Raw genomic sequence first — 23,832 nt, 5'->3', positions numbered from 1 at the left:
TTTCTGGAATACCCTTTAATCAACCCCCCGACAGGGCATTTCCCCATCTGACAAAGCGCCCGGCATTTAGGATGAATGCTGCTCCTATTGTTTTTCTGTATAACTTTTGAGATGGATTACGTCGTGGTCCATGATCCGATTGAGTGGAGTGGCTGTTGTGTTTTTAATTTTTTTTTTGTTTTATATTTTTTGTTTAATTTTCAAAGTCACACTCTAGCCTCTAGCTGAAAACAATAATTCTCGCCTTTTCGTTGTGTAGTTTAGCCGGAGATGTATCACGGCAATGTCGCCTTCTTGCTGTTTTCGGTTTTTGATCGCAGCAGTGCTCTGGCTGGTCATAGTCAATATTTTGATAGCTTTATAATATTCAAGTTCAGTAGATAAATTAAACCTTCCCCTCCCCTAAATAAACAAAACAAAAAATAGAAAACCCTTTTAAACAATAAAACATGTGCTGGTGTCTGCGCGTCTATTGGACAGTTTTGCATAATTTATTTGTTCGTTTTGTGGAAAATCTAACCAACGCTTACTACAGTGGATTTTGTTGTAAAAAGAAACGAAAACAAATTGGCGAGACGAAAGACAACGATGATCTATCGCCGAATTTCGATGATTATATCATCGTTAGTGAGTATTTTATATTAATTAATCCAACAAAATTTATTCATTCAGTGAGTTTGATTAGTTTTGAAAAAAAAACAAAAAAAAAAAACAAATAATAACAAGTCGAATAGATGATGATGATGATCATCATCATCATCATTATTTACAAGTCAATTTGAATTTTTGTTGCGGAATGCTGTTGAATTTAGTTGTTTTGGAAAATTTAATTTGCAAATAAAATCGATGTTGATGTAATGAGGCAAAATTTATACACAATTTCGTTTTAAATGGAATTTTGTTGCCTCTTTATTGACACAATGTACGATTCGGATGTTTTGGAATATTCAATGAACTAGAAAATAATTTGTATGTTTAAAATAACAGATTTTGTTTTAGTTTCCTGTTCAAAGGGAGGAAATTGTATGCATATAAAGATTTATACAGTTTGGCGCCGAATTGATGTAAATTAAGAATTAAATTGTAGACAACTGCATACAATTATTTTAAGTTCTCTATCTATAGGAATAAATTTCTTTTTCAAGTTAAAAAAAGAATAAAGTAATAAGTTAAAAGGAATTCGGTAGGAAATAATATTCGTTTGGAGCATATAGTTTTTTTATTGATGTACATTGTATATTTTCTTAAGGAATGAAACGACTGGCTCGCACCAACTTGCTCTTAGAATTTAAGATGCTAAAATTTTTAGGAATTTTTATAAAGAAATTTGGTAAATGCATATGAAAAAAAAAAATAAAAAACACAAAATTCGTTTTTCAAATTGAAATAACAACATCTTAAATCAAATTCAGCCCCAAATTAAGTATGGTGTCTAATTTCTTTTACGATGATGCATTTTTAGAAAAAAAAAAAAAAATACTGTCAAAATCGTTATAACCGTTTTTTAAATAAAAATATTGAAATTAAATTTGGTATACCTACCATCTTGTAGCTGTTAGTAATCATAATCAACATCTAAAACATCAAAATATTTTAAAAAACACAAAAATCAGTTTTTCCAAAAAAATTTTTTTGACTTATATTAAAATAATGTAAATGCTTTTGTGCTTTCGTTGAAAACAAATAAGCAGTTTCTGAGAAAGTCTGATTAGAAAAACAGGTTCTATGACTATTTTGGCATTCTCTATCATCGTATTGTCCTGTCTGATTACACTGGTCAACAAGGTTTTTGCCACAAGAACCAAAATATACTTTTCTAGTAGTTTTGGATGTGCTAAATTCGAATCTGAAGTCAGAATTTTTTTATTGGCCTCCGTTTTTGAAATATTACCGTTAGAATTTTTTTATTGGCCTCCGTTTTTGAAATATTACCGTTAGGTAATGTTAGGTTAGGTTATGTTTTTATGTGGGGTAGTTCATTATGAATAAATTTGTAACGGTGCCTATAAGAACTGGTCTTATTCTTTCAAAAAATGTTTAAATCTTTCCGATATCTCTTTTGCTGCCCGAGATATTTAAAATTTAAGTTGCGGTCTTTGACTCAGAAACAGCACTGGCCAACCAAATTAAACTTTTTTTGTCACAAGAACCAAAATATACTTTTCTGAAGGTTTTTTGGTTGCTGAATTCGAATTCACAGTCAGAAAAATTCTATTAGCCTCCGTTCTTGAAATATTACAGTTATAAAATGCAGAAAAAAGGTTTTTTTTTTTTAAAACGGTTATATTTCAAGAACGGAGGCTAATAGAATTTTTCTGACTGCGGATTCGAGTACAGCAATCCAAAAACCATCCGAAAAGTATATTTTGGCTGTTGGCAAAAATTCTGTGACCAGTGACTTAAACTTTAGATTAAGTTTAGTTTCTCTTTGGCTTATTAACTGAAATTTAAGATATCTCGAGCAATAAAAGATATATCGGGAAAATTTAAACTGTTTTTGAAAGACGAATATTTATTCTTATAATCCCCGTTACAAATTTGTTTTCAATGAAAACAGAACCTCGAAAACAGCCAAAATGACATTTTTTATCATTTTATAACAGTAATATTTCAAAAACGGAGGCCAATCAAATTTTTCTGACTTCAGATTCAGCACCCCAAAAACTACTAGAAAAGTATACTTTGGTTCTTGTGGCAAAAAAAAGGTTAAATTTTGTTGACCAGTGTTATTATCTCAACGTTTTTTTTGTACGAGTGCATAACTTGATAATCTTGTTTAATTTCAGTGACTTTTCTCATCTTTCAAATAATCTATTTTTATTGTTTTAAATTTAAATTGTTTTAACTTGATAAATAGTATGTACTTAAAGTATCACCTATGTATACTTTATATGCTATATCGCAAGTAAAAATTATGTTAGTACACACAAATTAAAGCCAGTATTTCTAAAACAAAAAAAAAATTTTTTAAAAGCACACTTAAAAATGATTCAATACCAAAAATTGTTCTGTAAAATACTTGACACAATTTTTTTTAAACTTAAGTTTGAAGGTTAACTCAAGCTATATACTGAGAGTCCTGACATACCATCATACCATTTTCCCAATTTTCAATTTACACCCCCAAATAAATGTTGTTATTTTTTTAAATACCTCCTTTAAAACTGGCACTATCCATGCAACATTTTAAGGTATTCTAGAGTTCTAGAAAATGACTTTAACGATTTTGATTTGATTTCGAGTTTTTTTCAAAAACTGTGTTTTAAGCTTTTCTACAAATTTGTATTGTCAATAACTGTACTACCACTAAATTATACCCTGTATCCCTTATATATTGGAAAAATGGACTTGAACGGTTTGATAGATTTGCTAAAAACTCGGTATAGAGGATTTGTACGTGACTTTCAAGACCCGTTTTTTATATTTTTTTAATTTATCCTTTTTAACGGATATGGATCAAAATCATGGAGGTGGAAAATTTGATGTCCAGGCATTTTTTTTAATTAAAATAACATTTATTTAAAGTTTTTTTTTTATCATTTACCAATTAAAATAGTTGGCACGCATCTAAGAATATATTTGTTTCGGTTAGAAAAGTTTCCATTTCTTTTTTATTGCATCTAATGTACCCAAAAAAAGCGTTCCCGGACATATCCATAACTCAAAAACTAAAAATCAAATGATTTAAAATCACATAAAAGTTAATTATTTTTGAGTATTTCTTTTCTTAACACTAAATATACACAATACTCTTTATTAATTGGTACATCTCTTACAAAAAAAAATCATGTGTGCAATTCACACGTGGTAGAAGTGAAACCTTAAAAAATCATTTTTCTTGCAAAAAAAAAAAATAGAAAAAATCTACCTATTTTTATTCTATCACCTTCAAATTAATGTTTTTTATATGACAACCTAGATAAATTTTATATCATCTGAAAGCTTATTGTCTTAGCTCAAAATATATATATCGATCAAGTCTATGAGACATCTACAAAAAGAGCTAGAATTTTTTGAACTCGATTAAATTTCATCCAAAAATCAAAAAAAAACATTTATTTTTATGTTCTCATGCTATTAAATCAGTTTTTTTGTTCGACAACCTATAAAAAATTTTATACCATGTGAAAGCTTATTGTTTCACTTTGTATAATGATGTATAAATCTTATTTCAAAGATGTCTACAAGAGAAGTTAGAATTTTTTAAAGTCAACCATGTCGAATTTCCAGACTGAGATTACGGTACTTCCTACACTGGTAGCTGGTCATCGCCAACAGATCTCCACAGGTGTTTTGAGGTATTTTTAAATTTTTTTCAATTTAAGATTGTGTAACTTGTAGAGCACGTAACGTTATGTGTGATATATCAAATAAAAGGTTATGTTATCAGCATGCGTATTAAAGTTAAATCAAATTTGTGTGTGGACTAGATCAAAAGATATAACGTGTGTAGAAACAGAACATCTTTGTACCGTTATCTCAGAATTTTGAATATGAAATGATTTGAAATTTTGTACAATTATAGTTTATTTAATTACCTATCTACAGTGCAAATTTCATTCATCTATCTATTAAAACAAAAAAGTTATAACAAGTTGATGTCGTGTCGCGTTTTCGTTTCATCTTGTTTCAAATCACTACGATACTAAAGAAGTTTTCACTTCAAAAATTAAGTTTTGTTATTTTTTATACATTGATAAAAGTTGTCAATTTAAGGTGAAAAATGATTAGCGGTGCCAACCATTGTATACCCTTTACGCTAGTACTAGATGAACGTTCCCACTAAATTGATTAAAATCTTTTGCACACTAAATTGATTAAAATGTTGGCACTTTTTGATATTTTTTTTATTCAAGCTATAACAAGCTGTCCCTCGATGTCGAAAATTACAGTTTTTCATACGAGTTGATACCAGCGTTGTTCCTGGAAAATAAATATAAGGGGCCACTTTCGGGGCCATTTCAACAATTTAGGGGCCATTTTATTTTTCATGTAAACATTTTTTTTAAAACACATACCAAAACACATAAACTAGTTTATTTAATTATTTTTTCTGATAAGTTAAACACAAACTAAAGATATACATAAGTAGGTACTATAGTCTATAGATACAAGTAAGCAGTGTTGCCGTTGGGAAACTCAAAACGGTCGCAAAAAAGGGTCACTAAATAATAATAGTCTAATAAAAAGAAGGTAATAGAAAAACTTAAGCCCTGGTCTTTGGATCATTTCATCACCAAATGGCGAATTCCGCAATGTTGGAAAACTGTAATTGATCTATACCTCGCAGCCTATTGGTTTGACCGAGTAAGTTATTTGATCCAGATCCAAACTGTTTCTTCTATGTTAGATATAACTTTATAAATAAAGTCCCCAAATTTTTTTTATGAAGATCGAACAACCGGGGCTTCCGAAGGCCAGAAAAATTGGTTCTTAAAAATCTAATATATCTAATTTATTTTGGATTTTATTAAATGTGTATGTTTTTTTTTTTGGCCATAAACTTTTATAAATCATTTTAGTCTTTTTCCCAATGAAATAAAAATACTGAATACTTCAGAAGCCTTTATCAATCAGGTTTAAACTAGATATAAAGATAAAGGAAAACAAATATCATTTGTCGTCCTTTCTCTTCAGTGAATGCATTCGCAAAATATTTTGACAATCGATCTTTAGTCGATAACTACTTAAAAAATCATCAAGTTGTTAATTCAACTAATTTATTTTGTAAAAATGCATGTATTAATTAAAGAATTTCATTAAATGGGGCCATTTGCTGTTGGCCCTGGGCACGGGGCCAAAATATAAATTCTTGGGCCAAATGGCCCAATTGGGCACATTTGCACAACGCTGGTTGATACCCAAACAATTAATAGAAAAACGAATATAACTTTTGTAGGGCTTTACTGAGTGATCTACATTATAAAGCTACTTGTATTAAAAACAATAAATTGAAAAAATTATTTAGTTTAGACGAAATTGATTTTTTGACATGATTTTTTGACATGATTATTGGAAAGGAGAATGGGCAAATTTGTATGGAATGTGGACATTACGCGGCCATTAATGAATTTGGTATTTTATGATGTTATTAAGTCCTTCATATGTTTTGCAGAAGTTTTATACTTGTGACGTACTTCAGAAACGGATAAAATGCATTTTTGCATTTAACAGTTTATGCAGATATTGTCTCTATGTTGTAACCTCAATATGTATTTTAAGTGCATAATACTCTGTCATTTTCCCTGACTCTGAGGACCTTAATCTTGAGAATCCAACCACTAGAACCCAAACTATTAGCTTTTTTAAATAACAATTTCAAGCCTATTTTGAGATTTGTATTATGTATTATGAGTTCTACTGGTCGGATTTTCAAGATCAATGTCTTCAGGGTCAGGGAAAATGAGAGAGCTTCATATTATGTATTTCAAATAAAAGTATAACTCAATTCTTCCTTCTAACATTACACGATGCATAAACAATACAAATATTGCAATATCTTGCATTCTTATAGCAATACAGCGAAACTTTCAATGTAAAAGTTTTTCCTAAGCTATAGCTCTTTCATATGATACCAATTTCATTAATGGCCGCTCAGAGTCCAAAATGCCCATTCTCCTTTTATATATTTCAAGGATACATATAGTTTTCCGTATATATCCATTGTAATTTAAGGTTGACTGTGTGATTGAATCCATTGACATACCACCAAAAAAAGTTGACAAACCTGGGTATAGACAAAATCTCCAGGAAAAAATCACAAAAAAAAAAAAATCTCCCAGCGAAAACCCCAAAATTTCAGATGCGCAAGTTGTGTATCAAGCTTGATACACAACTTGCGCATCTTCATTTTGGAAAGACCTATTTTTAATGATATTTAATTGTAAGCTGTGATAACTTGCCTCAAAAGATTATGATTAGTTCAACTCCCTGTACCCTTCCAGTATATTAGAATCATTGTTAAGGCACACGAATGGTAGGTCAAACAACGAAGGTTCAAGTCATACATTCTATTACGTTTTTGTCTTTGCTAGTTGGAGATTTTTGGGGTTTTGGAGAAAATGGGAGAAAAAATTATTTATTTGAGATTTTGTCCATCGGATGCCTTTCACCATGGAGATTTTGTCCATGGGGTCAAAAATTTTCTGGAGATTTTATCAGATTGAGATTTTTTTTTTTTGGAGATAGTGTAGGTTTCCCATTTTGTTAATGTTTAATAAATTTTAAACTAAGTCACGGTGAATTTTTTAATGAATATATTAATGTTAAATATTTATTCAACATTTTATGTCGTTGACACGTTTGTATCAGACATTTTAAGGAAACTTTAATGTTTTTCATTTAATAAATCGTAATGTTCTCATAAAAAGAATAATGAAACTACTAATTGTGGGCAAAATTAAAGAAAAAATGGAAATATGTACAACATTATTGAAGATTGAAAAAAAAATTACTGAATTCTTCAAGTTCTACGAGTATTAGACTGATCTCGATGAGAACTCGATTATATACTACTTAAGCGGTATAGAAATTAAAGTCAAGCTGCTTACACCAATTAACGCTCCTGGTACATGAAGAACATCCACTTTGTTAACATTTGCATTTAATGTCTAGAAATATAGGTTAATCACAAAATAAATCTATTTTACTCTGAGAAGCATAAATGAATTCCATTTTTTAAAGTTATGTTTTAAATGAATTTTTCTTGTTTTTCTTTTCAACGAATAAATGTGATAACTATTGTTCAAATTTAAAGTTTATTTTTTCAGAGTTTTTATTTTTTTTTTTTGATTCCTTGAATATGATATAATAATCAATTTTAAGTTTGTGTATGTTCTTATTAAAAACCTAGTAAAAAGTACAACGAAACTAAAACTGCTGTTCAAAAGTGCCCCTTCCATGTTCAAAGCTGCCCCATACATGGGGCACTTTTGAACATAAGAGCCTATATTGGTTTAACATCAGAATTTAATATAAATATTTCGTCTAACTAACGAAATGCTATTTGAAATCGAAGTTCAATGTTACTGTTCAATGTTAGAAAACTTTACAGATCAAGAAATCGAACATATTTCGTTCAAGCAGCTGCGAAAGCAAAAAGTGTTCAAATGTGCCCCACTCTCCCCTACGTATATAGGACTATCAATAATCTACTATTTGTATACTCTTATGTTTTGTTTTATTTTAATAAATTTCAGATGACCTAGACTTAGAGTACTATGTAATTCCCACCAAAAAAATAGAAACCGAAACGTACTATCGCACTGTGGATCGTAAGGCTGCTGAAGAGAGACTTTCATGTCACGAGGATGGAGCTTGTTTAGTTCGCCCTTACAAAGAACAAGTAAGTAATACAAAGAAGAAGAGACAGAGGTAAAATATTACTGCAAGTCAGTCCCTCAAACTTATGTATTTTATTAAAAAATAAAATAAAAATCTAAATAATATTGTTTTTCTTCAAATCTATTTTCCAGGATATCTCAATTAAATACGTTGTGACAGTTTATGCTCAACAAAACTACTTCCATTTGTACATACGAAAAATTCTCGGCACCGAAATGTATGGCATTGGTCAAGAGAAACCCTGTGAGAAACTATTCAATGCACCAAGTGATATTATCGATTATTATAGACTTCATCCACTTTTATGTACAAATTCAAAAATTAGCATAAGTCTTAAGCTTATACCGATATCATAGAAATGGTTTTTTTTATTTTTCTTAATTTTAAACAAACAACTTAACTTTTTTAAAAAAATTTATATAAAAAATTTCTTTACAAAACATAAAATTAGATTTAAAAATTATTTTGTACAAATTTGTTTGATATTGCAAATTTTTATAATTATTTTTACTTAATTTTAAAATAAATTTTATAAAATAACAAAATAAAAAAAGCAAAAATACTATTAAGTTTCTACAAATGCTTTAAAAACACATTGATTGTTTTGCATTAGAGCTGGCCAAAGGAATGCCTTTATAAGATCCGAACGTCGATCCGATTGTTGATGACGCTCGTGTTTTTCTGGACGAAGGAAACCTTAAACAAAAAAATCAAGTTCAATTATTATGAAATTAGGTTTTGAAAATTCAGCAAACTTACCCAAATTAAAATCACTATCCAGATAATAAGGGCATTTCTGATTGACCATCTTCCAAGCTTGTCTCACGCAATCGCTGATAAATTTGGTTAGTGGCAAGCATGTTTCTAAACATGGATATTCGTGTAGCGTCGAAAGAACCTATTTGAAATTGGATTAAAAGATTAGAACGAATAAGACTCTTTTCTCATCTCATCAGACTTACCTGATTAGACACCTGTCGTTCTATGTCTCCCATTGGGAAGGTATCTGCTGTGATGTGAAGATGTGCACGCACCGAACGATCCAAAGCCAACGAGATCTCATTCATGCTATCCAATGGACAACTCAGAGTTCGACGCACCTCGATTACTTTGCGTTCACGCATTCCATGGCATGCTCGGAACGAAAGCTGTCGATAGAAAGATGAGAATTTAATGAGAATTCTTTGAAATGTATATTGAAATAGAAAGTTAAAAAAAAGGTAAGTTAATGTATCAATATGTGGGTTGGAAACTGGAAGTTTAAAGGCTTGGTTGAAATTTTGTATTTTAATAGACCAGCAAATTGATGTTATTAGTAATATTTTATGAATATGAATACTCTTCATATAATTGCTTGGATATTAAATTTTTATTTCCTCATTAAAGTAGTCATTAAAAGGGTAATCCAATTTTAAATTCCACTTTCATTGTAAGAAATCGTATATGTCTTCAACAAATAATTAAATTCCTAAGAATCTATAGCTCTATGTAAAATTATACCAAAGCTCATTTAAATTCAAAATGCAAGTGAATTAAAATAATGCTTACCGTTAGGTGGAAGAAGTACTATGAAAAAACAGCAATTAGATTAGAAAAGGCTTACCAAAAGGTTGGTTTTTTTCCGCCCTTTAAAAATTTTGTTCAATAATCAAGATTTAAAGACTTCAAAGTTCCAGGTAATGGGAATATGTATTGAAGCCAAAGGATTATCTTCAAAATTGCGGTGAAAAGGTCCAAAATCAAAAGGTATTGAAAGGTTTTTAATTAAAAAATTTGTTAGCTTGCTAAAACATCTTCACAAAGCAGAAAAAGGTACATTATTTTGTCTCATATTGTAGGGGAGAGTGGCGGACAGTGAGACGGTGCAAACAGTGAGACAATCCATTTTTCTCTTTTCTGAAAATAAGCACAGTAACGCTAGTTTGGGTCAAAACGTTTATTTCCCCGTCTGCGTCTTTTAATTTTGTCCCGACTTAATTAAAGCTGTTTATTTTCCCCCGCCGTAAAATATCACACAAAATCAGGTGAAAGTAGTTTTTGGAGTGTTATAAAAAGAGTGTATAACACAAAAAAATCTGGTTAGTGGACAGAACTTTTTTTACATATGTATTATATTTATATGTTCTTTCATAAAAAAATATCATTGAATTAGAATTCCTTCTCGTTTTTTGTAATTTTATATTTTTCCGAAAAATGACAAAAAGTAAACAGTGAGACATTATTAAAAAGCAAACAGTGAGACATAGGTTTTTTAAAAAGCAAACAGTGAGACATATAGATTTTAAAAAAATCTATTATTTTAGCATAACTTCAAAATGATTTCGTATTGTTTTTTCTTTCATTTTTTTTGGCTTTTTGTTTTTTTTTTTTGAATAAATGGGTTAAAGTAACATAAATTAATTAAGTATATACTTGTCAATTACCTAATTATTTGACGTTTTCGTTATTTTTTTTTTCACCTAAGAATGTCTCACTGATCGCACCCCTTTCAAACAGTGAGACGTTTTGACTTTTTCTACATTTTAGTCCAATGTGATGCCCTCATTCATTCTTTAACTATAAGTTTTTTTGCAACATTAAGATAAAATATGTCTTAAACTAACTTCAAAGTTTCGTTAAGCTATCTCGAAAACATTCTAAGATATACCAATTTAAAAAAAGGGTGTCTCACTGTCCGCCACTCTCCCCTACTTGTAGGAGTCTATGTAACTACCGTCCAACAACTCTCCTAAATACTGCTTTAAAAAAGTAGCTAAACAAGAAGTTATGACTTCTAGGCAAAAAAAAATGTCCATATTATAATAATGTTTTTGGTTAGTTGGATTTCTCTAAAACTTATACATTTCTTAAAAACTCTTGGTCTTAGAGAAATAAAATGGTCGCACCGTTCTTGGTCCGTTGGTAAAAGTTCCTTAAAATAGGCATTCATATTTTTTTTTATTCACAAGCAATATTATTTTTAATTTAATTTTATAAGAAATTTATTAAAAACTCAATGATACTTTAAAATTTCTTTTTAAAATAAAAAAAAGCGTGTGTGTACTTTGTACGCGCGATTGAAGTTATACTTCTCACTCAAATGCTTCATGCATTTGCCACATGCGACATGTAACTTGCCACATATAGCTTGCTACATGCAACTTGCCACATGCACTTCCTTATGTTGCATACTGAATGCCACGAGGAATTCCTGCTTCTTGCCACATGTTTCATGCCACATGGTACCAGCCACATTCAACTTGCGACATGAAACATGCAACTTGCCACGTGTTGTAGTTTTTTTTTTTGCCGTACTGGGGCGTACTGCATTTTTAAATACTAAATTACTGCAAACTCTTGAGGTGAAACGACAGCCCTGCTGCCCATATCAGTCTCGGAGATAGTGATTGCGTCATAATCCCTTTGACATTCTTGTCAAAGAGGAAATTTTAGTGGCTCACCGCCGCACCGCAAAAGAAGTATAACTTCAAAAAGTGGTTCTGATATACAAACGACGTATCTTTCTTTTAGGTACATCAATGAATTGTAAGATATTTTGTTTTGGAATACGTTAGAGCCGTATTTTAAAAAATAGAATACAAAAAATTTCAACCATTAAAAAAAAAGCTTCGTAAACCAATAAAAACGAAATATTAATTGACACTTAAAAACAAAATTTCATAGAAATGTATTGGCCCGTTTACAAAAAACTTGATTTAAAAAAAATATATATATATATATAATATTTTAGAAACTCTTTTCTAACTTGTAAGGCTACTAAGTCAGACTAAAAAGTCAGAAATCAAGAAAACGGTTCTAGGACAGGCTGCACTTCTCTAACATCTGATTGTTAACTCCAATTCGATTTGTCTGATTGTAAACTCCAATTCGATTTTTGTACGAATCCCAAACTTGTCCCATAGTACCTTTATCGCAAGTAAAAAGTAAATGCGAGTTAAAAGCTGTGAAGTCTATAAATTTGGTTATTCCTGAAAAATCTTTTTTTGGCTATAAGTATTTTTTTTTACGGTCACGCGTTGACTCTCTGACGTCAAGAAAAAAATCCATTTTCTCTCTGTCATCTCACCGTCAACGTTCACAGTGTCAGTTCATAAAACATTGACTATCACACGATTGACACTATTGCGTCAATGTTGTCCCAAACTAGTTGACGCGCAGGTGTGTTAACGTGACGTTTACTTAGCAGTGTCAACGCGTTGACTCGCAAAACTTTGTTGATCACACTGTTTGACACAAAGCAAAAATTTAAAGGAGAATGGGCAAGTTTGTATGGAATGTGGACGTTGCGCGGCCAGGAATGAATTTGTTATTTTTTGATGTAATTAAGGTTTACATATGTTGTGGAGAAGTTTTATCCTTGTGACGTACTCCAAAAACGGATAAAATGCATTTTTGCATATAACACTTTATGCAGATTGTCTCAAAGTTGTATCTTATGTGTGTATTTTAAGTGCAAAATACGATACTCTCGCATTTTCCCTAAATCTGAAGACCTTTATCTTGAATATCCAACCACTAGAACCCAAACTATAAGCATTTTAAAACAACAGTTTCAAGACTATTTTGAGAGTTTCGTTATTCAATTTTTTGTTAGTTTGAATTGTTTGAAAACTTTCGAACAAAATCTTGAAGTGGTTGTCTTAAAAATCTTATATTATGAGTTCTATTGGTCGGATTTTCAAGAGTAATGACTTCAGACTCAGGGAAAATGACAGAGCATCATATTTTATGTTCCAAATAAAAATATAAAATAATTTGTTGTTCATACATTGAATAACGCATTAACGATACAAATACTGCATTTTCTTACATTCTTAACGCAATACTGCGAAACGTCCATAGTAAAAGTTTTTCCTAAGTTATAGTCCTTGCATTTGATACCAATTTTATTAATGGCCGCTCAACGTCCAAAATGCCCATTCTCCTTTTCCAAAAATATTTTGTAACAAAAAGCAGAGAAAATGAGATTTTAAAAAAGCTCTCATAGAAAAATTAAACGAAAATTTGTTTGACATGGTTGCATTGAAATGTAAATATTTCGAGATATTCTGATAAGATTGTTGAACGAATATACATAAATGTAAAATTACTTAAGTTTTGTCGAAAAATTAGAAAAAAATAAAAAAGTTTCGACATTTCATTTTTAAAAAATCGAAAAAAAAAATCAATATGGCAAACGCTTATAGCATAGGAACGCCGCAACCAATGTTAATGGTTATGGTCTTAAAATGTAGCTTTTGTAGGTTTTTGGTTTTTTTTTTGTAAAAAAAATTTTTTTTTGCATCCAACATGGATGCCATGGAAATACAGAAAAGTTTTTTTTTGTATAACAAAAAGGTGAAATGAGAACCCCCCTCCCTCCAAAACGGTACACCATTCAAACAATCGCTCTACAAAAAATGTTCCCAATCCAACTTTCATCACATTTCTATACAAAAAATAATGTCAATCTGAACGATGATGACACGGTATTAAATTCTACCCCGTCAACGCTGGGACAGGGTCATTGCAATGACATCCAGTCCTAAAACCCTGTCAACGCGTCCCAATGGCATTGACAGAAAGATTACACGGTCATCAAAAATAGTCAATGCGTTGACCCAAAAATGTGTGTCAACGCTAGTGTCATCGTACCCGTCAACGCAATGACAGCAGTTTTCGTTGACGATCACACGACGTGACACTCTTGGTACAGATTGTGACATCACTTTTACGTCAGAGAGTCAACGCGTTGACCAATTTTTGTTGACCGTGTAATCATAGCTTAAGTTGAGTCTAGACAACAATGGCGCCTGATGCAAGGTGCTGCTTCTTATTAATTTAGGCACCAAAGTTTTAATTTTTTTCAATAAAATAATGTTATTGACATTTTTCCTTTGTAGATTAAGCCCTTATATGTACAAAATTCCATCAATTACCAACGGAAATGATTTTAAACGCGGAACGGGTAGCTGCGTACGGTTAGTATTTTACATACAATGGAATCCTCAGGGTAACAGATGTGGAGAAGAAAGAAGACCAAAAATCAAAAATTCAACAAAATAATACCAGGACATTCAAAAGAGTCCACATTTGAAAGTAAAACCAATGTCGTACTTGGATAGATGGAAGAAGAAGGAATCAAAAATAAATTTTCCAAGCATTTTATTTTCTTCAAAAATTCCTTTACGTTGAAAAAAATTAAACAATTTTTTTTTATGGTGATGTTTAAGATCGATTTTAATGATAAGAAAGTGAACGCAGAGAACTAACTTCTTAACTATGATAATTCTGAAGCCAAAAGTTTAAATTTGTTTTTGTTTGTTCTCAGTCAGATGCAGACCAGAAGGAAATGAATATTATAATATTTTTTGAAATTAAATACATTGACTGTATTTGGCTAATAATTTTGACGAGATCATGTTTTTTGTTGTTGTATTATTTTGAACAAAAATAACTACTTTCCGTTTTTTCTTCCTTAAATATCTAATCATGTCATAGCCTTAAGGCATAATTGGGACAAGAGAGGTGCGGCTGCGAATTGAAATTGAAAGTACGTGTAGTATTGAAGTGCTATCATCCGACGCAAAAAGAGAGCACTTTCTTATCCCCATCAGCTTCTGCTTCTGACTATTATATCTATGTGATTATTCTATTTTGTAGAATGGCGTAGTTGATTTAATACCCACTTAATTTTAAAAGCCTACGGCATCAATTTTATTCGACCACGTAATGGAACAAGTTTGTCAATAAAAATAATTATAACGGCTGCTAAACAACTGTTTTGCATCCATCAATAATACAACTAAGAAGCGACGCGACGCGTCGATTATATGAGGAGAAAATTGAGAGTGGATTTATGTTGCAAGATTATTTATTCATAAAAGAGAGTGAAAATTATAATGTTTTGTGTTCAATTTAAAATAGCAAAGATAATGTAATTGAAACTTAGAAAAATATTATGGACTATTACTTAAGTGAAAGGATTTAAATTTTTTAACAGTTTCAGAAAATTTCAAAATAAACTTTGTTTAAAACATTGTAAACATTTAGAATTTAATGACAAAGCCATATTTAGCAATTTTGTATAAAAAAATGTTAAAAACTAATCTTAGAATAATATTTTTCAATCAAACAAAAAGTTTCACCATTGAATTTAATCATTTTTACTTGCGATATAGGTACTACATATGTACATATATATCAAGTTATGCATTCGTACAAAAAAAAAAAGTTGAGATAACATTTTACCATGACATTACGATGGTAGAGAATGCCAAAAAAGTGGGTCCCGGAAGTCCGTCTGTCTGTCTGTAGACGAAGCTACAGCCTAAACGGATGGACCGATTGATGTCAAACTTGGTATGTAGCGTTATTTGGCAACTCTCCAGAGGGGTTTTTGGAATTAATTTTTTTGGACCAAAAATAACGGTACTTGTCATAGACCAATTTTAGTAAAATGGAAATATATCGAAAACGGCTATAACGATTTTGTTTAAAAAATTCAAATGTTAGTTTAAAGCTTACGTCTATCTTCTAATGAAAAATTTTTTTTGAAAATCATTATTAACGGTACCTGCCATAGAATCATTTTTTTTCAAATCCGATTATCTCCGAAACCGCTTATTCGATTACAACGAAACTTTTTGTGAAGAAGCATTTATATAATTTTAATATAAGCCAAAAATAAAATTTTGAAAAAATTATTTTTTTTGAAAAATCAAATTTTCGAAAACGGGACATTGAATTTGTTTGAAATTTTGTTTTAAGATGTTGATTAGTGATTTCTATAAAAGGCATACCCACTTTATTTTAAAACTTTTTTCCAAAAAATTATTTATAAAAAATTAGTTTTTTTTTAAAAACGGCTCTAAGGATTTTGAAATTTTTTTTTTCTAAAAATGCATATTAATACATATATCAATCAAAACTGCATACTTGTTTTGGAGGGCAATTTGGAGGGCAATTTAATTTCAGATTTTATTTTATTTTTTTAAAAAACCAATTTTATTTTTTATTCCAAATTTTTATATAAAAAGTCTTAAAAATTTAAGCAACTTTAACTCTAAGAGCAAGTTCGTGCGACCCAGTCGTGCATTTTATTTCCACTTGCATTTGTGTAAAGACCACTTTGTTTTCTTACTTGCGATATTGTTCATTAATATTTTCAAGATCCTAGACCGCACAATGTAAAAAAAAAACTGTTTATTTTTGACGTTTAACGAATGATCATCAAAATTAAAAGAAAAAAGTGAGTAAATAAGATACAAGTTTTTGGTCACTGTGGCGTATACGCACTTTTATAGTAAAATCTCAATGTAAACTTATTCTATTTCTGAATGATGAAGGGAGAAAGATGCTTTTGCTTGAGTTTCTTGAACAAAAATCAAAATGGAGCAATTCAAATGATAATAGCTTCTTCCTTCAGTTACACTATACTAATGTTAAACGCTTTACACGCTCTGGTTCTCCTCCAATTTTAAACCCCAACTATTTTCCTAAAGCTCGTACTGTGTTTTTTTATTATTAAGAGTAGGACTCTCACTCAAGTACCCACATATAATTAACTATAATGCAATTCAATTTAATACCACGCAAAAGGAAACAGTAGTTTCACTTAACAAACTGCCAATATTTAAAATTCAGTTGTTTTAAATGAAATTGTAAATTATGTAGTTTATCAACAAAGTTGACATTTTGCGCAGAGAAATTAAGTCAACAAAAACCTTTCTTAATCTCTCAAAACAAATTACAAGTCAATGTACTGCATTAAGAAAGTGCGTCAATCCATAAACGCTTCGCTGTAATTTTTTCCAACCTTTGTCTCCACCTTAATAAACAATTACGATTTTCTCTAAGCGAAATAATAACACTTTTTCTATCTTCGCGCAAAGATCATTGAATACAAAAAAAAAAAAAAAAACATTGTACAATAATTATTTTCTGCTACAAAACACTACTTACCACAATAATCGAAAAAAGTAATTTCGCTTTCAAGTTATGCACGTGCTTCAGTTGCGGTAAGCTATCTAACACCTCCAGCGTTTCTGTCCTATTTTCTTCATACAAATATCGATATTGTGATACAATTTCACTGAAAAAAATAAATAAGAAAACAAAACAAATCTTCAAATGCCATTCAAATTCCAAACATCTTGACATCTCGAGAGTTAAGTGATGCTTCTTAATTATGAAACATTTTACAGAACTCTCGAAAGGTGCCAATTTGGATAATTGATGTCAATTGTTTTCTTTTATGGCTTAAATGGAAAGTATGGCAAATTATTCATTCATGAGAATAGTTTAAAAAACATCTCCAACAACAACCACCACCACCACCTACTGACCTCATCTCATCGACAGCAGCAGAATCATCTGAATGATAACCATCACTAAAGTTACTTCCCGCACTTGGGCTGGGCGGAGCAGATTCTGGTCCCATGAGGCTTAACACAGCTTCGCAACCACGGGTGAAATTCATAAGTAAGCCTGCGGCAGGTCGTTTCTCTATGCAGGATTGGGCGTCAAGACGTTTTATCAAACTGACACATTGTAGCACCTCTTTGTCGTTTTGTACCCTTTGACCGAGATTCTCTACTAGAACTGCCAATTGCTTGAGGGCGGGCTTGTCTAATGTCGTTAATAGGGTCTTGTTGTCTATTAGACGCTGTTGGATGTCACCATAATTGATGGCTAGCAGACGTTGATGGGAGGAATGTGCTGGATGCTGATTGACGGTTATTACACTCAATTCTTCTAGTTTATGAATGGCCGCCTTGTAGATGTCGATATGACGTTGGAGTTCAGTCTTAAGAGCTTGATGAAGGGATATCAGTTGACCGGTATGATCGGCTGTAAGGCCATGTATTCCGAGTCCTTGAACTGCCATGTCGAAGGATTTTCGGCGTTCACGGATATTTTGGCGGATTGATGGTTCATATTGGCCAATGGCTTGGAGCAGTTTGGAACAGCGTTGTCGGAGGCCGGATTCGTGTGGGTTGGAAAAGAGTCGCACTAGTTGCCATGTAACTGCCTCAACCGGTACATCTGGCTTTGGTGCTGGATTTAAAGTGAGTAATCTAGAACAAAGAAGAAATAGAAGGTTATATCGAAGTAATTACGGTTAAATGGGTTTTTTGCAAAAAATTGCTTTTCTTAAATAGTCTAGTAAAATTGTATTCATGTATGTTTTCTGAGGGTCCTTAATACGACAAGATTTTTCCATCAAAGTTTTTCATGGGACAACTATGAGATTTTCTTTGAGATAAAATCGATTGGATTTTTCTTCAGATTTTTGGTTTTTGGATCTAAAAAGGAATTCTTAAAAAAATTTTTAAAAGCTTGGAAGAAACGGATTTTGGTATTAAGAATTTAAACTTTGGCATTTTCTTTGCATTTAAATAAAAAATGAGCTGAGACTGTATACTAGATAATATAATGATCTAAAAAAAAATTAAGAGCCAACAATGAAAATGCTTTTCCACTTTGCCGTAGCATCAAGCCGGTAGCATCCGTGATAAAGAGTTTCAAAAACATTCGTTTTTAACGTTCTTTAACGTTTGGTTCATTTTTTGATAGACAACAAAATTTGAGTAGGTATAGAACTCCTTGAATGTCAATGTATGGTGGAATCACGTATTTCACATGATGTTGTTAGTGTGGCTGGATGTCACTTTTGTATGTATTAGAAATTCTCTATAGTTTTTGACGTCTTTCCAGTTTAAACCAATTTAAATCAATTGAATGAGTGTACAATTTCATCATCCTACAGAGATTACAAGTGGATACCACACTCTCTTTATAGTAGTTGTCTCAAATTTTAATTATTATTTTTTGTATTAAGACGATACGAATTGAAAAATTAGAAAAGGGATCGGGTCAAAATTCTGGCTTCAAAATTCAGCCTTTTAAAATTCTGCTTTTTTAGCAAAAATTCTGTTTTTCAAAATTCGGCTTTTTTCTATTCTGTTTTTCAAAATTCTGCTTTTTAAAATTCTGCTTTTCAAAATTCTGCCAGCATTATATTTGAACAAAAAAAATTCTGCCAATTCTGTTTTTTTTATAGCATAGCGCATATGCTAAAGAAAAATATATTCATTAATGTAACTTAACATTGGTACTTTCGTAATTTTTTTTTTTAAGTGTCGCAAATATTTTTTTAAATGCATAAAATGCTGAATTTCTTTCAAATAAAATCTATATTCTAATTGGAACCGATGTTGTTTGATACAAAATATTCCTTTTCTTATTCAATTTTTTAAATATTCATCTTTATTTGATAAATTAATGAATTTTTAATTATTTTCGGAAGTGCTTAATATTAAAAACCTTTTTTTTAATTTTTTCAAATTGATTCATTTATAAAACAAAAATTAATATGCATTCAAAGAATGTCGAAGTATAAAGGTAATTTTAATCAAATTAGCGATCATTTTTCAAGAAGATGATTTAACTGAATTCTGCACAAAATTAAAAAATTGTAAAATTTTGAATTTTAAAAAACAGAATTATGAAAAGCAGAATTTTGAAAAGCAGAATTTTGAAAAGCTGAATTTTGAAAGCAGAATTTTGTAAAGCAGAATTTTGACAAAAGAATTTTGACCCAGGCAGAATTTTGACCCCAACCCATTAGAAAACCGTCCAAAATCTAAAGTTTTGACTAAAAAAAAACTTTTTTAAAACTCCTCTCAAACTTTAAGTTTAACTCTTCAACTTTTTTGACCCCGTAGAAATATTTTGAGTTTTCATTTTTGAAAAAAAAGTTTGTTTTTGGAAAAAAACGTTTGTTCCCTTTCCCAAAAATATTTTTTTTTTTTTTCAAATTTCATAGATATCCATTTTAAAGAACATAACAATCTAAAATGACCATGCTTTAAAATCACAATGTAGGCTATTGATTATGTCATTTAGAAAGGAACTAAGACGTTCACGGGTTTTTATTGCAGGAATTGTTCAACGGGTTATAAAAGAAGATAAAACCGCAGAGTGCTATTAAATGAGAGGGTGGAAACTGAAGATAGGGGTGTAAAAGCCCCCTTTTTGGTTTTTTCAATATATCTCGTAAACCGAGCAAAATTTTAGTATATTGCTCTCAAAACTTTTTGTAGAGAATTGAATTTCCTATTAGAATAATGTTTTTTAAAAATTGAAAAAAAAAATTTCCATACCAAAATAGTCGAAACAATCATAAAAAAAATATCAAAAAATCGATTTTTTGAGTTTTTTTGCTTTTTTAGTTGTACATTTTTTTTGGGTTGAGATAGACATAAACATTGCTCCAAAGAAAAAAAGAAGATTAAATTTCCTTCAAAACCCTGTACTCACTAATTTTTTTCATTGAAAATTAACCGAAGTATGGCCATTTTAATTTATCTTTTTTTCGCATTTTTAGTTTTACTCAAGGAAAACAGAAACATTTGAGGGGAAAGTACGATAACTAAAGCACCAAGAACTGATAATGAGATTTTGTAGAGGGGTTAAATACAATCATTGTTTACTATGGGAGGGGGGTCTATGTCGCCCCGTTTTGGCGGGAGGGGCAATTTTCTAAAAAAAATACTTAAAATAAAAAAAAATTATTAAAAAACAACGTCAACACTCACAGTTTTGATTGATACTTTTTTCAAAAGCTAGAATTATAAACTTAATATTAATTTTAAAATGAAGTTATTTTAATCAATTGTTTTTGAAACAAACGAGTGATTCCAATAATGAAAGTATTTTGTCTATTTTTCAATTTTCTCAAAAAGTAGAAGGCATAGGAACATTATGATTTTCATGATTTGATAAGAAATCAATTAAGGCAGTTTACTTTGTCGATCAATTTCGTATTGAAGTCCACAGTCTTTGTGAAAATTGTACTCAATGTGCTTTTTAAACTTTTTTTCACAAGTTTTGACTTTGAAATCGGGTATTTCAAAAACAATTGATTAAAATAACTTCATTTTAAAATTAATATTAAGTTTATAATTCTAGCTTTTGAAAAAAGTATCAATCAAAACTGTGAGTGTTGCCGTTGTTTTTTAATAATTTTTTTTTATTTTAAGTATTTTTTTTAGAAAATTGCCCCTCCCGCCAAAACGGGGCGACATAGACCCCCCTCCCATAGTAAACAATGATTGTATTTAACCCCTCTACAAAATCTCATTATCAGTTCTTGGTGCTTTAGTTATCGTACTTTCCCCTCAAATGTGTCTGTTTTACTTGAGTAAAACTAAAAATGCGAAAAAAAGATAAATTAAAATGGCCATACTTCGGTTAATTTTCAATGAAAAAATTTAGTGAGTACAGGGTTTTGAAGGAAATTTAATCTTCTTTTTTTCTTTGGAGCAATGTTTATGTCTATCTCAACCCAAAAAAAATGTACAACTAAAAAAGCAAAAAAACTCAAAAAATCGATTTTTTTGATATTTTTTTTATGATTGTTTCGACTATTTTGGTATGGAAATTTTTTTTTTCAATTTTTAAAAAACATTATTCTAATAGGAAATTCAATTCTCTACAAAAAGTTTTGAGAGCAATATACTACAATTTTGCTCGGTTTACGAGATATATTGAAAAAACCAAAAAGGGGGCTTTTACACCCCTATCTTCAGTTTCCACCCTCTCATTTAATAGCACTCTGCGGTTTTATCTTCTTTTATAACCCATTGAACGATTCCTGCAATAAAAACCCGTGAACGTCTTAGTTCCTTATTGCCCTGTTTTTTTCGACATAATCAATAGCCTAATGGTCATGTTTCAAAAATCGAAAAAAAAAAATAATTCTTGAAAAAAATTTTTAGAAAATAAAAAAAAAAAAAAAATTCAAAAATAAAAATTTTTCTAGGGGTGGTCAAAAAAGAATTAATTGGTGGTGAAATGTTGCCAATTTTTTGTTTGTTTCATTATTTATCTAGCGATAGATTTTTGTTTTTATACTTAGAGGGTCACTGTGGCGTATATGTGGAATGTTTTGTATTGACTATCTAGATGGTTAATGCAAAATGTTCTATATTTAAGCATTTATTAGACGTGTAGAACTTCTTTGATAATTCTCTTAATTGCCATTGTCTATAATCTGTTTTTTGAAGTTTATTGTCAATAAGAAATTATACGATTTTTTACAAGATTAATTTATCCTTACCTTGAAAAAAATGATTCCAATAGATATGCACTATGGGGTAGAGCTTCTAACAGCAAATCTATCGGAAGCTCTGTTATGACGGAACGTAAAACGGATGGTCCCAATCGGCCAACTACTCCAGCTGCTTCTCGATATTGTCTCCCTTCTGAAAGCAACATTAACCGACGAAGAACATGTCTTGGACTTGTGAGAAACTCCCTTCCATCCCTGGAAGGACCTCGTATTCGCTCTCTGCTATCAGCCATTTTGTCTGTTTCCGAATAATCCTGAAAAATCTTTTCAATTCTGGTCCATCTTGAGACTCCCTATTGTCACTCCAACTGAAAATATGAAAAAAATATAATTAAATAAAATTACTTTTTCTATTTCTTTTAAAGTATTTACAATGTTCGTTTGGCAAGGTCGGGTATTTTCTTGCTTTGATACAAAATAAAAGAATTGTGTCGTTTTTGCATGACATTCAAGATAATGCTTTCACCAAAGTCATGCAGTGTGAAAATAATTAATCATTCGTGGTAAAAAAGTGTGGGATTTTTCGACTTAAAACGGAAGACGAGACGGACTTGTGGTTTAGTTGTTAACAATATTGGTGTGTATTAATGCCTTCTGTGACTGCCTACCTACAGTCTTTGAAATCGTGGGAGCACATTTGGATTAGGGAAGTATTTTTAAATGCACTTTTCATCTACATAATTAAACAAAAAATAATTAAACCAAAGGGTAAACAGTATAAGTGACAGTGATATGAAAATGTTAATTGTGAGATTTGAGCATCGCATTATTTTCTAAACGCCATCCAGCAACAGTTGAGAGCTAAGCTTTCAGGGTGCGATCTTTTATTTTGTTGATGTCATAATTATTTTGAGCTAAAGAGCCACCTGAGAGATAACTTATTAAATGAAAGTTTTTTTTTTTTTTGAAATGCCTATCAACTTTTGATGTGAACTTAAGCACAATAAGAATAAATTTATTGACTTAATTGTGAAGTTTGCTTAGGTTAAGATTAGATAAACAATGAATTATGTAGGTGTCTACTGAAAGTTTTATTCATATTAACGAATTAATATAAATATATACAATTTCTGTGGATATATTGAGAGAAACTATCATGTTAATGTTGAGTTCTGAAATATATCTACCTGTATCACAACTATTTAAAAGTAATATTGTCTGCAAATTCGTAATTTCAAATCAGAATGAAAGAGAAAACAATAATATTCACTAAATAATCATTAAGATCAACTGTTGTTTTTTTTAATTAGATGGCGTCAAAAAATTTCTTATTGGGCCGCTCTGGTGTATACGTAACATTTATTTTGTATTGAAAGATTCTTGCGATTAATGCAAGTTGTTTAAATTTGGACTTTGGAGCAATGCATCAGACA

General features: G+C 30.5%; 2 protein-coding genes across 2 annotated transcripts; one reads left to right on the top strand and one right to left on the bottom strand.

The window, feature by feature from the left end:
- The first annotated feature begins 99 nt into the window (after window positions 1-99).
- On the top strand, window positions 100-8,816 carry LOC129913483 (uncharacterized). Its single transcript, XM_055992182.1, has 3 exons — window positions 100-627; window positions 8,199-8,344; window positions 8,475-8,816. Exons 1-3 carry the CDS (start codon window positions 450-452, stop codon window positions 8,697-8,699), a joined length of 549 nt encoding a protein of 182 aa, XP_055848157.1. The 5' UTR covers window positions 100-449; the 3' UTR covers window positions 8,700-8,816.
- LOC129913475 (uncharacterized) lies at window positions 8,751-22,747 on the bottom strand. The gene is made up of 6 exons (XM_055992171.1): window positions 22,448-22,747; window positions 17,670-18,401; window positions 17,287-17,416; window positions 9,306-9,491; window positions 9,103-9,241; window positions 8,751-9,039 (listed from the first exon to the last, which is right to left on the bottom strand). The coding sequence occupies exons 1-6, from the start codon at window positions 22,690-22,692 to the stop codon at window positions 8,909-8,911; spliced, it is 1,563 nt and encodes a 520-aa protein (XP_055848146.1). The 5' UTR covers window positions 22,693-22,747; the 3' UTR covers window positions 8,751-8,908.
- Window positions 22,748-23,832: the final 1,085 nt, after the last annotated feature.

Source organism: Episyrphus balteatus, chromosome 3 (genome assembly GCF_945859705.1).
Source record: "Episyrphus balteatus chromosome 3, idEpiBalt1.1, whole genome shotgun sequence".
Lineage (NCBI taxonomy): Eukaryota > Metazoa > Arthropoda > Insecta > Diptera > Syrphidae > Episyrphus > Episyrphus balteatus.
Note: the sequence above shows the minus strand (reverse complement) of the source record. Positions and strands in the feature narration are given on the sequence as shown.

Excerpts from the sequence above, each read along its gene's own strand:
- LOC129913475 (XM_055992171.1), bottom strand. The coding sequence starts at position 22,692 with ATGGCTGATAGCAGAGAGCGAATACGAGGTCCTTCCAGGGATGGAAGG. Across the intron at positions 18,402-22,447 it reads TTGGAATCATTTTTTTCAAG|ATTACTCACTTTAAATCCAG; the intron begins GTAAGGATAAAT and ends TCTTTGTTCTAG. Across the intron at positions 9,040-9,102 it reads GGATAGTGATTTTAATTTGG|GTTTCCTTCGTCCAGAAAAA; the intron begins GTAAGTTTGCTG and ends TTTTTGTTTAAG.
- LOC129913483 (XM_055992182.1), top strand. The coding sequence starts at position 450 with ATGTGCTGGTGTCTGCGCGTCTATTGGACAGTTTTGCATAATTTATTT. Across the intron at positions 628-8,198 it reads CGATGATTATATCATCGTTA|ATGACCTAGACTTAGAGTAC; the intron begins GTGAGTATTTTA and ends AATAAATTTCAG. Across the intron at positions 8,345-8,474 it reads TTCGCCCTTACAAAGAACAA|GATATCTCAATTAAATACGT; the intron begins GTAAGTAATACA and ends TCTATTTTCCAG.